This window comes from Leopardus geoffroyi, chromosome E1 (assembly GCF_018350155.1).
Source record: "Leopardus geoffroyi isolate Oge1 chromosome E1, O.geoffroyi_Oge1_pat1.0, whole genome shotgun sequence".
Classification (NCBI taxonomy): Eukaryota; Metazoa; Chordata; class Mammalia; order Carnivora; family Felidae; genus Leopardus; species Leopardus geoffroyi.
Window position 1 is genome coordinate 15,302,034 of NC_059330.1, and position 12,558 is coordinate 15,314,591.

Here is a 12,558-nt window from a genome sequence, read left to right on the forward strand (position 1 = left end):
TAATAGTTTGTTAGAAGAATAGTTACATGGGAAGAATGATTTTCAAAACTTAATTTTTGAGTAGTCGTTTGCAGATTCACTGCTAGTGAACAATTGTTGCGTTTAAGATGGTCAGACTACTGTGAAAGTACTAGGTTTTATTTTACCTGTGTGCATTTTTGTGTGGAATTAGCCCCCAGCTGTATAGTAATACATTATTACATAGCTCAATTTTAACATTTTATGTACAAGTTTTATTTCATGATTAACAAACTGTCATGCCATTTTTTTGGGAACCACTTCTCATTTTTAATTCTAGTCATTGACAAATTTGTTCATTTTTGAGGCTGTTTTCAGTTGATTTCTCTAGTGTTTTGCTTCTGTTTGGTAATACGAACTCTGAGGGGGAAAACTAGATAGACTTAGTCAGTCTTTCCTGAAAGAGACTTTGTGAAATTACTGAAGTATACGTGTTAATTATTGATATATTTTTGTCACATACTTCATTTTATAGAATATAGAAAAATTGTAACAGTCTACTTTCATTTAAAAACATTTTTCTTAATTCTATTTGTTTTATTTTGTTTTGTTTTAGGAAAGGGGACTACCACAGGTATCTGGCTGAATTTGCCACAGGAAATGACAGGAAGGAGGCTGCGGAGAACAGCCTAGTGGCTTATAAAGCTGCTAGTGATATTGCAATGACAGAACTTCCACCAACGCATCCTATTCGCTTAGGTCTTGCTCTCAATTTCTCCGTATTCTACTATGAAATTCTTAATTCCCCTGACCGTGCCTGCAGGTAAGTCATGGAAGAGAAACAAGCTCTCACTATGAAAGTGAAAAAGTTACAAAGGACAATTGTTTCTGTTTTGTTTCCTGGGGACTGCCTTTGTATCCTTGGCCATGTACTAAAGAATTCTTTTGGCTCTTAATGAAACTGCTTTGGATGATTTAGGACAGACCTTACCTAGTTTGCTAGGATAGCAGTTTTGGATGTTGATGGGGAAATATTTTGTTGATAGGTTGAAAAAATTTTTTAACTTGTTAGTGATAGAGTGAAATGAGAGGAATTGTAGTAGAGTTATTTTAATGTTTTTATATTAGCTGTTAGTCCTTGTAGGCATGATTTTTAATATAGTTATGCTCTTAGTTGTACATATTTTGTGATTTCTATTTTAATATGAACAGTTCTCCAGCTTTGTATGTTAACAATTCGCCCATTTGTATTTCAGATTGTTCCCAATTTTTTCCCTAAATTTATTTACTTATTTTGAGAGAGACAGAGGGCGAGTGGGGTAGGGGCAAAGGGAAGAGAGAGAATCCTAAGCAGGCTCCACACTGTGAGTGTGGGAGCAGAGCCTGATGTGGGGCTCAATGAGACTCATGTACTGTAGGATCACGATCTGAGCCGAAACCAAGAGTCAGATGCTCAACCAACTGAGCCGCCCAGGCGCCCCGCAATTTTTGAAACAGATAGAAATTTAAAGGATATCTTTATGTACATGGCTTTTTACTTGTAAAAATTACTACAAAATACAACATGAAGGTTATCATTCTAACCATTTTGTTGTATAATTGGATGGCATTATGTACACCTACAGTATTGTGTAACTGTCACTACTGTTTCTAAAACTTCATCACCAGAAACAAACTCTAACCACTAATTCTCCATATCCCCCCCTCCCCCCACTATTGCCCCTTCACAGTGTCTGCTCTCTGTCTTTGTGAATTTGCCTATTTTAGGTACCTCATAATTGGAATAATGTATTTGTTGTTTGTAACTTAGAGTATTCTTGAGTATATAGGAATCAGATAGATATTCCATGAGAGATTTTCCTGATGGGAGGTAGATTCATTTAAATGCAAACCGTTATTTATTCATCTAAAAGCATTCTAAATGCCTAGTTGAATTTGTCCAAACATATACAGGTTTTAATGAAGAAGTTATAGCTATCTGTCAGCTAATAGTATTGTGCTCTTTCATTGTTATTCTCTAGTTTAGGCTGTCCCACACATCACTTTAAGTCTTATCCATGTCTTTGCTATTACGCATTTGCTTTAGTCTTAAGCGTGCCATTCATGCTCTTTTCCTGCTTTGAAGATGAGTTCAAATTTGTCTTCCCATCCCCATTTCCTCATCCTCTAGGGTTTCCGAAGCACTTTCTCCAGAGTAGCATACTTCTTTTATAATAGTTTTATGTGTCAGTCCTCTATTCCTAGATGTTTTAAGTTCATTGTGGACTGAGATCGTCTTTTTCTTCAGTTTCTCCACCAGTGTCCTGCTTTACTTGGTGCTCATTATATACCATACTCAGTAAATGTTGATTTTCTTTCTTTTAAATTGCAGCAAATGGCTTATATGATCACATTTCTGTGGGTTCTATACTGCCCCCCCTCCCCCGCTTCTATTAACATTAAACTCTATTGAAATTAAACTGAGATACTGTCTAAGTGAGTTGTTGACTAGAACTTGGTAATACCTTTATATTGCATGTATTTTGGCGGTGGTTTAGGATAGAATTTGGTTTGTGTATTCTGTTTACTGATAGGCTTGTTAAGCATAGTAAGAAGCAGTGCTCCAGGGGCATGTGGTTGGCTCGGCTGGTAGAGAAGATGACTCTTGATCTCAGGGTCATGAGTTTGAGCCCCACATTTGAGGGGAGAGTATGTTTAAAAAAAAAAAAAAAAAAAAAAGTAGTGCTCCAAAAATTTTACTACCTCCAAATTTGCTACATTACAAAATTAAATAGAAAGTTAATTTTTATCAGTTACACTTGCTTTTCTTTTATTTTGGTATTTAAACCCAAGTTACTCAGTGTCACTATTACATACTGTGGGATAACTAAAGAAAAAGATTGATTTCTAACATGTTATTTCTAATTCTGTTTTTGGGCTTATTTTTGTAATACATTTATGTAAATGCTTTTAGGTTGGCAAAAGCAGCTTTTGATGATGCAATTGCAGAACTGGATACGCTGAGTGAAGAAAGCTATAAGGACTCTACACTTATCATGCAGTTGTTACGTGATAATCTGACACTATGGACTTCAGACATGCAGGGTGATGGTAAGGAAACTTGGAAGTTAATGAATGCATCTTTTTGAGTTGTTGGGTCTTTTTACTCTTAGACATTCCTTGGCATTTTTTACATTAAGCTGCAATTTAGACTCAGCCTATCGTCCACAAAGTATCAAATTTTAATTATTGCCTTTACAGCAAACGATCTCAAAAGTACAGTTTTCCGTTTTGGGCTGTATGATAATGTAAAAGACTTGTTTGGAAAAGGGGACCTTTTTTTTTGTTTGCAAAAATTTAAAAATTTTGCCTCTAATGTTCGCTAACTTCTCTCACTGTTGTGGAAGATCGAGGGAGGAAGCAGTTCATTTTATCTTCCTCAGATTCAATTTTAGAGATCGAAGATAATTGTATTTGAATGTCCTGATCACTACTTTGGCCGACTGGTATCCTCAGGTTAAAACTGGATGGTGTCAGTAAATATTTATGAAGCGTCTTCTCTGTGTGGAAATGTTTTATCTAAAGAAGATTTTCTAGAGCAAATGGAATGTCCTGTCTTGCCATTAGTCCTTATTTAAGATGTCTGGTTTTAGTTTTCAGTTATAAATAGTATTTTACAAAACTTACTTTTGTGATTGGGCCAGGGGGTTAAAATTCTAAATGCCAAAATTTGCCATAATTGTTGCTTTTAAAGGAGATTTTATTGTGCTTATTCCAGAGAATCCATTTTATCCATGATAGATCACTGAAGAGTCAGGGGGAGGAGGGCACAGGGTGCAAAAACTAGTGTGACATGACCATTTTATGAGATAGCTTTACAGTTGGTGGTGGTATGGGGAAAAGAAAGTTTGTCAATATCAACTGCAGATCCTCTAAGAGTATATTACCAAAATGAAACATATAGGTTGCATTGCTTGAGGCTAACTGTAGTCTGTTGGTCACACCAGCATGCTGTACTGTCTTTGGAAGCATTATATTTCTTTAAAAGTGCCTCTGAAAATGGGTTTTCGTTTTAAATGTCCTTACTATGGAAGGATAGAGTGAGATTTTAGACTTACCTTAGGTACTAAAGTGAGAATTAGGTGACTCAGCTTTAAAGCTCACTAGGTCTATGAAATATTTAGATATTTGACTAGGGTTGGCTTGAGATGTGTGGCACGTGTGACCTGCTTGCACACTTTTCCAGCAAAGCCAGACAGTGCCACAGATTACTTTTTAACACAGCACTTCAGGAAACTGCTACCAGTCTTTGGGACTCAAAACCAATTTACCATCTCTGAACTAATGACTTGAGGTTCCTTCCAGCTTTAAAATTCTGTTGTATTCTAAACAATAACTACTCAGAAGAATGGCCAAACAGCTGTGGACTCTTCATAGTCACCCTCAGCTCAGAGAAGACTAGTATCTGTTTGAGGGGATAAAAGGAAACATGTGGAGAGTTTGGTAAGCGGTGTTGACCCAAGTAAGGTATATACCTCTGGGGACATTTTTCTGAGGGTGAATATAACAAACAAGGTGACCTGGGTTGAAACATTGCTTTTTAAAAGACATTTTATGCCAGCTTTTATAACTAAGATTGCTAGATTACAAAATTAAACAGAAATAAAGTTTTATATTTTCTCTAAAAAAATTTTTTTTTAAGTTTAATTACTTTGAGAGAGGGAGAGAGAGCACAAGCAGGGGAGAGGGGGAGAGAGAGAATCCCAAGCAGGCTCTACACTTGAACCCACAAACCATGAGATCATGACCTGAGCCAAAACCAAGAGTCAAATACTTAACCAACTGAGCCATCCAAGCTCCCCTGAACTTTATATTTTCTAGTACTACTGTTCTTTATCATTGATAACCAGTAATTGATAAATCAAAGTAAACTATGTTTTTCCATTCTGTTTTTATATAAAACCAAAGATACTCTCTTCCTTGGTTATCAAGCATTTTATGAAATAGATCACTTTTTACAATAGGATATTTTCTTGAAACTACTTACTTTTCATAGTTGCAAAGGTTCTTTGTACAGAGATGTTTTATTACATTTCAGCATAGATTTCTCTTTAATCCTAAAACAGGTTTATGTAAATCTTAGTTAAATCCAGTTGCTTCAATTCTTACCACTTTGTAAACTGAACAATTGATTAAATTTGGTTGTGACAGACTAATTTTCATTTAAGAGATTTCATTTAATTTTCATTAAAGACAGTATTTGAAATGATGAAACTTGCTAGTTTAACAGCAAAAAATTCTAGTAGTCTCGTGACATTTTTAGTAAAATTAACAAATTATCTGAATTTACAAATTGTTGTGGGTACTAGTAATTTATTTGCCATTTTCCTAAAAGGTATAGTATTACATGTTTTATTAAATTGGTTTTGTGACTTAATCCATGCAGAATTGCAGTCATGGAATTGGCAGTTTTCCAGGATGTTGGATTTAGCGGACCATCAGTTTTCTCCTTTTTAATTTTTTTATGAAGGAAGAAATGTATGTGTTTCACAAGCTTTTATTGAGACGCTTTTATACTTTTTTAACTGCAGAATATGTTAACTTCTGTGTTGGAACATCTTTGTAAACCGATCACCACTTTTTCTCATTAAGCGATTTCAGTCCTTTTAATCTGTGTTCAGAGGACGTTTCATACACAAGCCTATAGAAAAAATGTGTGTTCTCTGCCTTATTCCTGTCTTCCCTCAAAATCAAGAAACAATGGGCAAAGAAATACATACCCAAAGAAACATTTTTTCCTCTTCTCTATACCTTTTAAGAGGATATTATTTCATCCTTTTAAAGGTAAAAGGAACAGATAACTTTGTAGAATGAAGTTTATACGAAGTAAAAAGACCAAAATCTGATTCCCCTAAATCATTGATGTTTTCTTTTGTCCTGCTGTCTTGGTTTATTTTTCTTGTAATGTTGCTTTCATATGATTGTTCTCCCTCCCTTTCTCCTTACAATATAGATTCCTAAAGGAAAATCCAACTCTTCCTTTCCTAAAAACTCTACTTTGTAAGTCATTATCATGGCACAGCAAATTCTGCTTTTTAGTTTTGGTTCTTCACTAATCATGCCTGCATATATTATCATCCTTTTGCTTACAAAACTGCCTGTTCTACATTCTAGGATGTGACATCTTCTAAGACACTTATGATCTGCTACCCTTGTCTACCTCTGGTTGGGTGTGACTCATCTGACAATATTCTATGCCAAAGTTACTTGGAACTCTTGGCAAATCTAATGGTTGCTTATAAGTGAATTAGAGTGTGTTCTGTTGTTGTATGTTAACCATATTTTGGCAGTGTATTGCTGTTAAAAATGAGCGTGAATGTTCCTGTCATTTCTAAGTTTGAATACATTGTTTTGGGAACGATTGATTGGGTGGTCCATCATTTCTTTCCTCGGTAAATGTTTTTTTGTCTTTGCATGTCCATTTTCTATATATGAGTCAAAAATCTTTATGTACTTTAAGTACTTTTTAAGAGTCACATATCAGTATCAAACATTTCTGTTAGAGAAGAAAATTATAAATGTTCTAAAACTACATTCACCTAATCCTTGTTGCCATGACAGCATTTATTGTTTATCATATCAAGGCTGTTTAAAAACACTCTTTAGGGTAAATGCTTCATGTCGGTAGTCAGCCGGTCTTAGTGTCGTTTATCCATCCTGACTAATTTAGCAAGCAATGGGAATGGATGGATTGTCTGAACTGGAATGATTATTGGATTAGTTAATTGGTATTTATTTTTTCCTGTTGAAATTTGATTCAAAGTAGTAACTACATAGGAATTGTGGTTTGTTAAAGCACAAAAGAATGTAACTTTTACCTGTTTTATTATTATTATTTTATTTTAGCAAAAACTTGCATGTTCTCTTTAGTATGGCTGTGACTTATTTAATGCTTATTAATAGGTAGATGATTCTCCAGTGAATAGGCTGGCTTTTTATTGCATGTCATAGTGCAGTTGAAACTCCCGAGGCCGATCATCATGTTTTAAGGGAAAAGAAAAATGGCATGAGAGAACTGGTCCAAATGCCCTTCTTTAATAACCTCAGTGGTCTGGTTTACTTTGAGCATGCTGTTTCACTTTGGAGTAAGGAATTTGGTTTATGGTTTGGTGTGACTGGCTAAGATACAAAATGTAAGATACCTTAAAAAGCAAAACTCTCCCTCTAAAACTATAGACCTCCTTTGGAGCATTTTACTGCTCAGTTCTCTTTATTGAAGCATTTCTCATGGAGCTTGTGGGTAGATTTTACAAAACAAAAAACAAAAAAACCAACAACTATGAAGTACTGTTGAGTCTCTTGAAGAGGTGAGGTTATTGAGAAAGAGTATTTTGACCCAAGATATACATGAAAGCTTGAAAATCATTTAATAGTTATGGTTACCTTGGCTGTCTACTTTCAAGAGCTTATTTTAGCATAAAACTAGTTTTACTGTGCGCATCAGTTTTTTCATCCTGTTTACCATTCAGGACCATGGTCCAGCAGCACCTCTTGGCTTAGGCGTCTCAGGTGTTAAGGGTGGTAGAAGTCCTTTGCCTGTCTGTGGTTAATACCAATTGTAGCAAATATAAGGAGTCTTTATGCTTGGAATGATGCCTTTGTTTGTGACCACAACAGCCTGACTAGTCCGTATGCAATAATTAACTCATTCTTCTTTGTAGGTGAAGAGCAGAATAAAGAAGCGCTGCAGGATGTGGAAGATGAAAATCAGTGAGACATAAAAGCCAACAAGAGAAACCATCTCTGACCACCCCATTCCTTCCCATCCCACCCCCATTGGAAATTCCCCCATTGTCACTGAGAACCACCAAATCTGACTTTTACATTTGGTCTCAGAATTTAGGTTCCTGCCCTGTTGGGTTTTTTTTTTTTTTTTTTTTTTTTAAACCGTTTTCAAAAGTTCTTAAAGGCAAGAGTGAATTTCTGTGGATTTTACTGGTCCCAGCTTTTAGGTTCTTTAAGACACTAACAGGACTGCATAGAGGCTTTTTCAGCATTACTGTATTGTCTCCTGCCAGGTGGGGCAAGATCACCATTTGAAATGGAAATGATATTTGAAAGCTATTAGACTTCTAGGTGACGCGAGCATCTAAGAGAGAGGTTAATCACACTATGAGGCATTGTGGTATTTTTCCTTTTTCTAATTGTTTAAATTGAATTTTATACCAATGTTTAAAATTAATTGGGTGTTAGCTTGAGGTGGTTAAAAGTTCGGAGAGTTGTAATGGTTTTGCTGTAAAAAGTGTTTCAAACTCTGCTGAAATGTTGCTGAAAAGCATGGTGCTGGTAACAGTTCAACAATCCGTGGCTGCTCATTCTTGCCTACTTTTACTCTCCCTCTAAAGCAGGTTAGCATTGAAGGTGGTATGGAAAAGCCTGCATGCGTGTTCAATTCTTTGTTTCTTCTCCTTCCCTCTCCCCCCCTGGGCCCCCCCTTCCCTACTTCGCTCGCTCAACCTCTTTTGTTCAGTATGTGTAACTTGAAGCTAATTTGTACTACTGGATATCTGACTGGAGCCACAGATACAGAATCTGTATTGTTCTTACTGAAACACAGCATGGAATTAACATTAAACTTAAATAAAACAAACCTAAATTAAAAATGCCAAATATTATTGTGCCTCCATCCTTTATCTTTCTAAAATAAAATCTCTAGTCCAAACACATTGACAGTATTGTTTTCCTGAATGTGGAAAGATCTCCCCTCCCTTTTCTTCGTAAATCACTTGTCTGTTTCCCCAAAGATGATGTGTATTTTTAGAAAAAGAATATTTTTTTTTACTTGTAACCTGGTTGTGAAGAACACTAAGAAACACCAAGTCACTTCATTACTGTCCTCTCAACCAGGTAGCAACACGGTATTTATTTTAATCATAAAAGTACAAATTCATACTTAAGGTATAATTATGGATCATTTTCTAGCATGGAATTTTGGGTTATACAACTAAATAAGGCTGAATGTGTCCAAATAATCCTCCTTACTTAGTCTGAAGTAAAATTACCTTAGCCCCCACTACCACTCCAAAGGTTAGTGGCAGAAGCAGAAAAGAATACTTTCATTCTCAGTAGTACATGTACACGTGGTAGAAGTCTGTAGCCGTTCCCCTTACTAGAGACAGTGTTAAGTAGTTTTTTTCAAAAAATAGTCTATACAGCGTGTATAGGTATTTAGCTAATACAGATCATTCTGTATTCCGCATTTAGATTTAATTTGAATGACAGTGTAACATGGATGTACTCCTGATCTTTTCTTAACTAGTTGACTCCCTTTGGACATTCAGATTGTTTCCAGCATTGCTATTATAAATGGTGCTGCATTAAATATCCTTGTAACTGCACTTAAATATTTGCATGTGTATTTGTATGATACATTTCTAGGTTTCCTGTGTCCGAGAACATTAACTTTTCTACTGGTAAATATTGTCCATTTCCCTCCAAAGGGGTCGTTCCACTTTATAGCCCCCCTCTTCCCTATCAGCAGTATAAGAATATCCGCTCCATCATCACACTTGATTTGTTGCTACTAAATGAGGTGTTGACACCACAAGTGTATATATCCTGGCTTCTCGGTAGAGAAGACTTAGGAAATTAACAGAATAGTAATGTGTCTTAGTAGTTTTTATCTTATGAAAATATATGTGTATGCCCATAATTAGAATAAGTAATTAAGATTTTTGTGTTAATGCTCCTCCATTAGATAGTTGGAGACATTTGGGGTTACGTCCAAGAGATTTTCAGGTTGATTTTTTTGTTTTTTTTCCAGCGGCAAAGTGGCCAAATGCCTGCTGCACCTAGATCAAAACTGAAGGAATTCATAAAATTGTATTACACATTTAAAAAAAAAGTTTTTTAATGTTTATTTTTGAGAGAGAGAGGGAGACAATCTGAAGCAGGTTCCAGGCTCTGTCAGCACAGAACCTGACGCAGGGCTCAAACTCACGAACTGTGAGATAATGACCTGAGCTGAAGTTGGATGCTTAACCGACTGAACCACCCAGGCACCCCTCTATTACACATTGTTAAAGATAATGGCATTCAGCATTTTGTAGTCTGTTCCCATACTAAACACGAATGCACAAATGCCTGGATTTGAGTCAAACACATAGGTAATTTACAACATGGCATGGCTTGTGGAGGTGATGTTTGTCAGATCAATCACATGAGTTTGTTTAGTTAAAAGGGTTCTCTAGTTGGTTCTGTGGATGGACTTCATATTATATAATGTAGTCCACAAACTCAGGATGCCAGGAGCATGCTCAAGAATGTGGTGATCTTGATACGGAGAGAAAAACCAATTAATGAAGGCACTTGGGAAGGATTGTGGTGATGGGTACAGGTCTTTGGATTTCTGTCAGAAGTTGGAAGACAGGGAAGACTGCAGAAAGGGGACAGCCCTTGTAAGGACAGTATTGCTTCCACTTCTATCTGTGGTCTGGAAAGGTGGAGTTGTTTCAGGTCTTGGTTGAATGCTCTGAGGATCAATTGGTTTCAAGAGAAACTTGAGTTACCATTACAATTCGAGTGCAATTTGTTTCAATTATAATTCTTAGTGCTTTGCTTTGAAAAAAGATGTTTTAAACCCAAAGTGTGTTTTTTTGTTTTTGTTTTTAATATGTGTCTATATCCATGCTTGGGTTTGAAAAAGATGTTTTAAACCCAAAACTTTTTTAAAATGTTGGGAGCACCAATGAATGTATCTATGCTTGGGTTCTGGAACCGATGGCCAGAAAAGCAAGTCCTCCAGAGTTCTATTTTGCTTCTAGGAAGATAAGCCTGAACTTTAAGTGAGATCATAGTAAGGGGAAGGTGATGGAATAAATGTAAAAACATCTAACTTGGCTTCTGCCTCAGACAAATGCCACTTTGAGAGCTATTAATAAGGAAGACCCCAAATTGGCTGCCATACTAATGATTGTAGGACTGTAGGAGCTGGAGCATGCTGAAAAATGGCGTTTCATTTATTTTTTATTTTGGAGAGAGGGAGAGAGGAAGGAGGAGCATGAGCTGGGGAGGGGCAGAGAGGAGACACAGAATCAAGCAGGCTGTAGACTCTGAGCTGACAGCAAGAGCCCATTGTGGGACTTGAACTCCTGAACTGTGAGATCATGACCTGAGCTGAAGTCGGGTGCTTAACCAACTAAGCTGCCCAGGCGCCCTGAAAAATGGCATTTTAAAGGTGAATCTTGCTTTGTTTGGGAAATGGTAATTATTAACCCTGTCTTGCTATATATATGTCATTTGAGGTACTAATCTTGTAGTTGGTACATAATATGCAGTTAGTATTTAGTATTGGCCGTATGCAGGCACTGTGCTCATTATTAAACAGTGTCTGTGATCTAGCACATAAATAATAGTTTGGTGAGTTGTCACCTGCATTTTGCAAATAGTAAACCAGGGAAAAAGTTGAACTTGCCCAAAGCCACACAGCTAACTGTATTCAAACAGGATTAATAGTTAGGTCTGTATGACTACAGAGGCTGTGTTCTTAACCATTAAGCCATTCTATCTTTTTGCTCTTTATCAAAACTCTTAATGTTTTATTGAAATACTGTGTTTTCTCTGTTTTACAGTGATCATTTAAAAAATACATTTTAACCTTTCTGAGATCATCTGTTTTTCAGTTGATAAACGCCTTTCAAAAGCTGTAATATATAAAGAGGTGAGCCCTGTGCTGTCTCAGTTACTACTTTAGGGAAGATCCTGGGTTGGCACTCTTGTATGATCAGCTGACTGTGCCAGGTTGTAGGTACAGGCCTGCTATGTATAAGGGAGGGCTGAAAACTGTTACTCTTAAAAAGTGCCTTGCTCTTTGGACATTTACTTTCTTTCATAATTGAAGTAATGTGTACTTGCACAACCCAGGCAGTATGAATCCTGTTCGGGGGCTTACTTTCTTCTAAAGCTGCCATTGACCATGCTTCCAGTTGTGTTGAAACTCTTGGCAGTCCTGCTTCCACCCTATATTGCTTGTTTCTAGGTCTTTCACAAAGACCCTTTTTTTGCTATTTAAAATTCTGGTGCTTACAGGTTTGGGATAGGGCTTATTTCAGAACCTAAGTCTTCCTTCCCATTAATAGCACATTTGTAGCCTTGATAACAGGTCTTAGCAACTGCTGAGCCCCCTCAGAATTTGCTTTTGATGGAATTCTAGGAAGAAACAACTTTAAGAGCATCCCTCCCCCCCCCCCCACCTTGTTCCTCTTTAAAATGTTAGTCAAAACATTTAAGAGATGCTAATTTTCCTTTGGTAAAGATTATAATTGGCAAAGATTGTTAGATTTCTAGAATAATCTATATGTACATTGTATGTAGAGAAACATTCTCCTATACTGTCGGCATTCTTTTAAAGCAAATTTCATATTCAAGTGTAAAGAAAATAGATCAAAAGCCTACAGCTTAATGAATTTCCACAAAGGGAACATACTGTTTAACCATCACTCGCATCAAGAAATAGAACAAAACCAGCATCCTAGAAGACTCCCTCATGCCCCCTTCTCAGTCATATAGTTCCCCCCCTTACTCCAACTGAAACCAGTGTCTTGAATAGCCTTTGTTTGGTTT

At 36.5% G+C, this 12,558-nt stretch overlaps 1 protein-coding gene across 3 annotated transcripts in view; it reads left to right on the forward strand.

Moving 5' to 3' along the window:
* Positions 1-8,607, forward strand: part of YWHAE (tyrosine 3-monooxygenase/tryptophan 5-monooxygenase activation protein epsilon) — a 51,439-nt gene extending 42,832 nt beyond the window's left edge. For 2 of the 3 annotated variants that reach the window (XM_045490494.1, XM_045490495.1), the window contains 3 exons: positions 575-781; positions 2,912-3,048; positions 7,659-8,607. In XM_045490494.1, the coding sequence (XP_045346450.1) occupies positions 575-781; positions 2,912-3,048; positions 7,659-7,711 (397 nt within the window). In that variant the 3' untranslated portion in view covers positions 7,712-8,607. Of the gene's footprint in view, positions 1-574; positions 782-2,911; positions 3,049-5,950; positions 5,998-7,658 lie in introns of all 3 variants that reach the window. The other variant, XM_045490496.1, reaches the window with a different exon arrangement.
* The last annotated feature ends 3,951 nt before the right edge of the window (positions 8,608-12,558 follow it).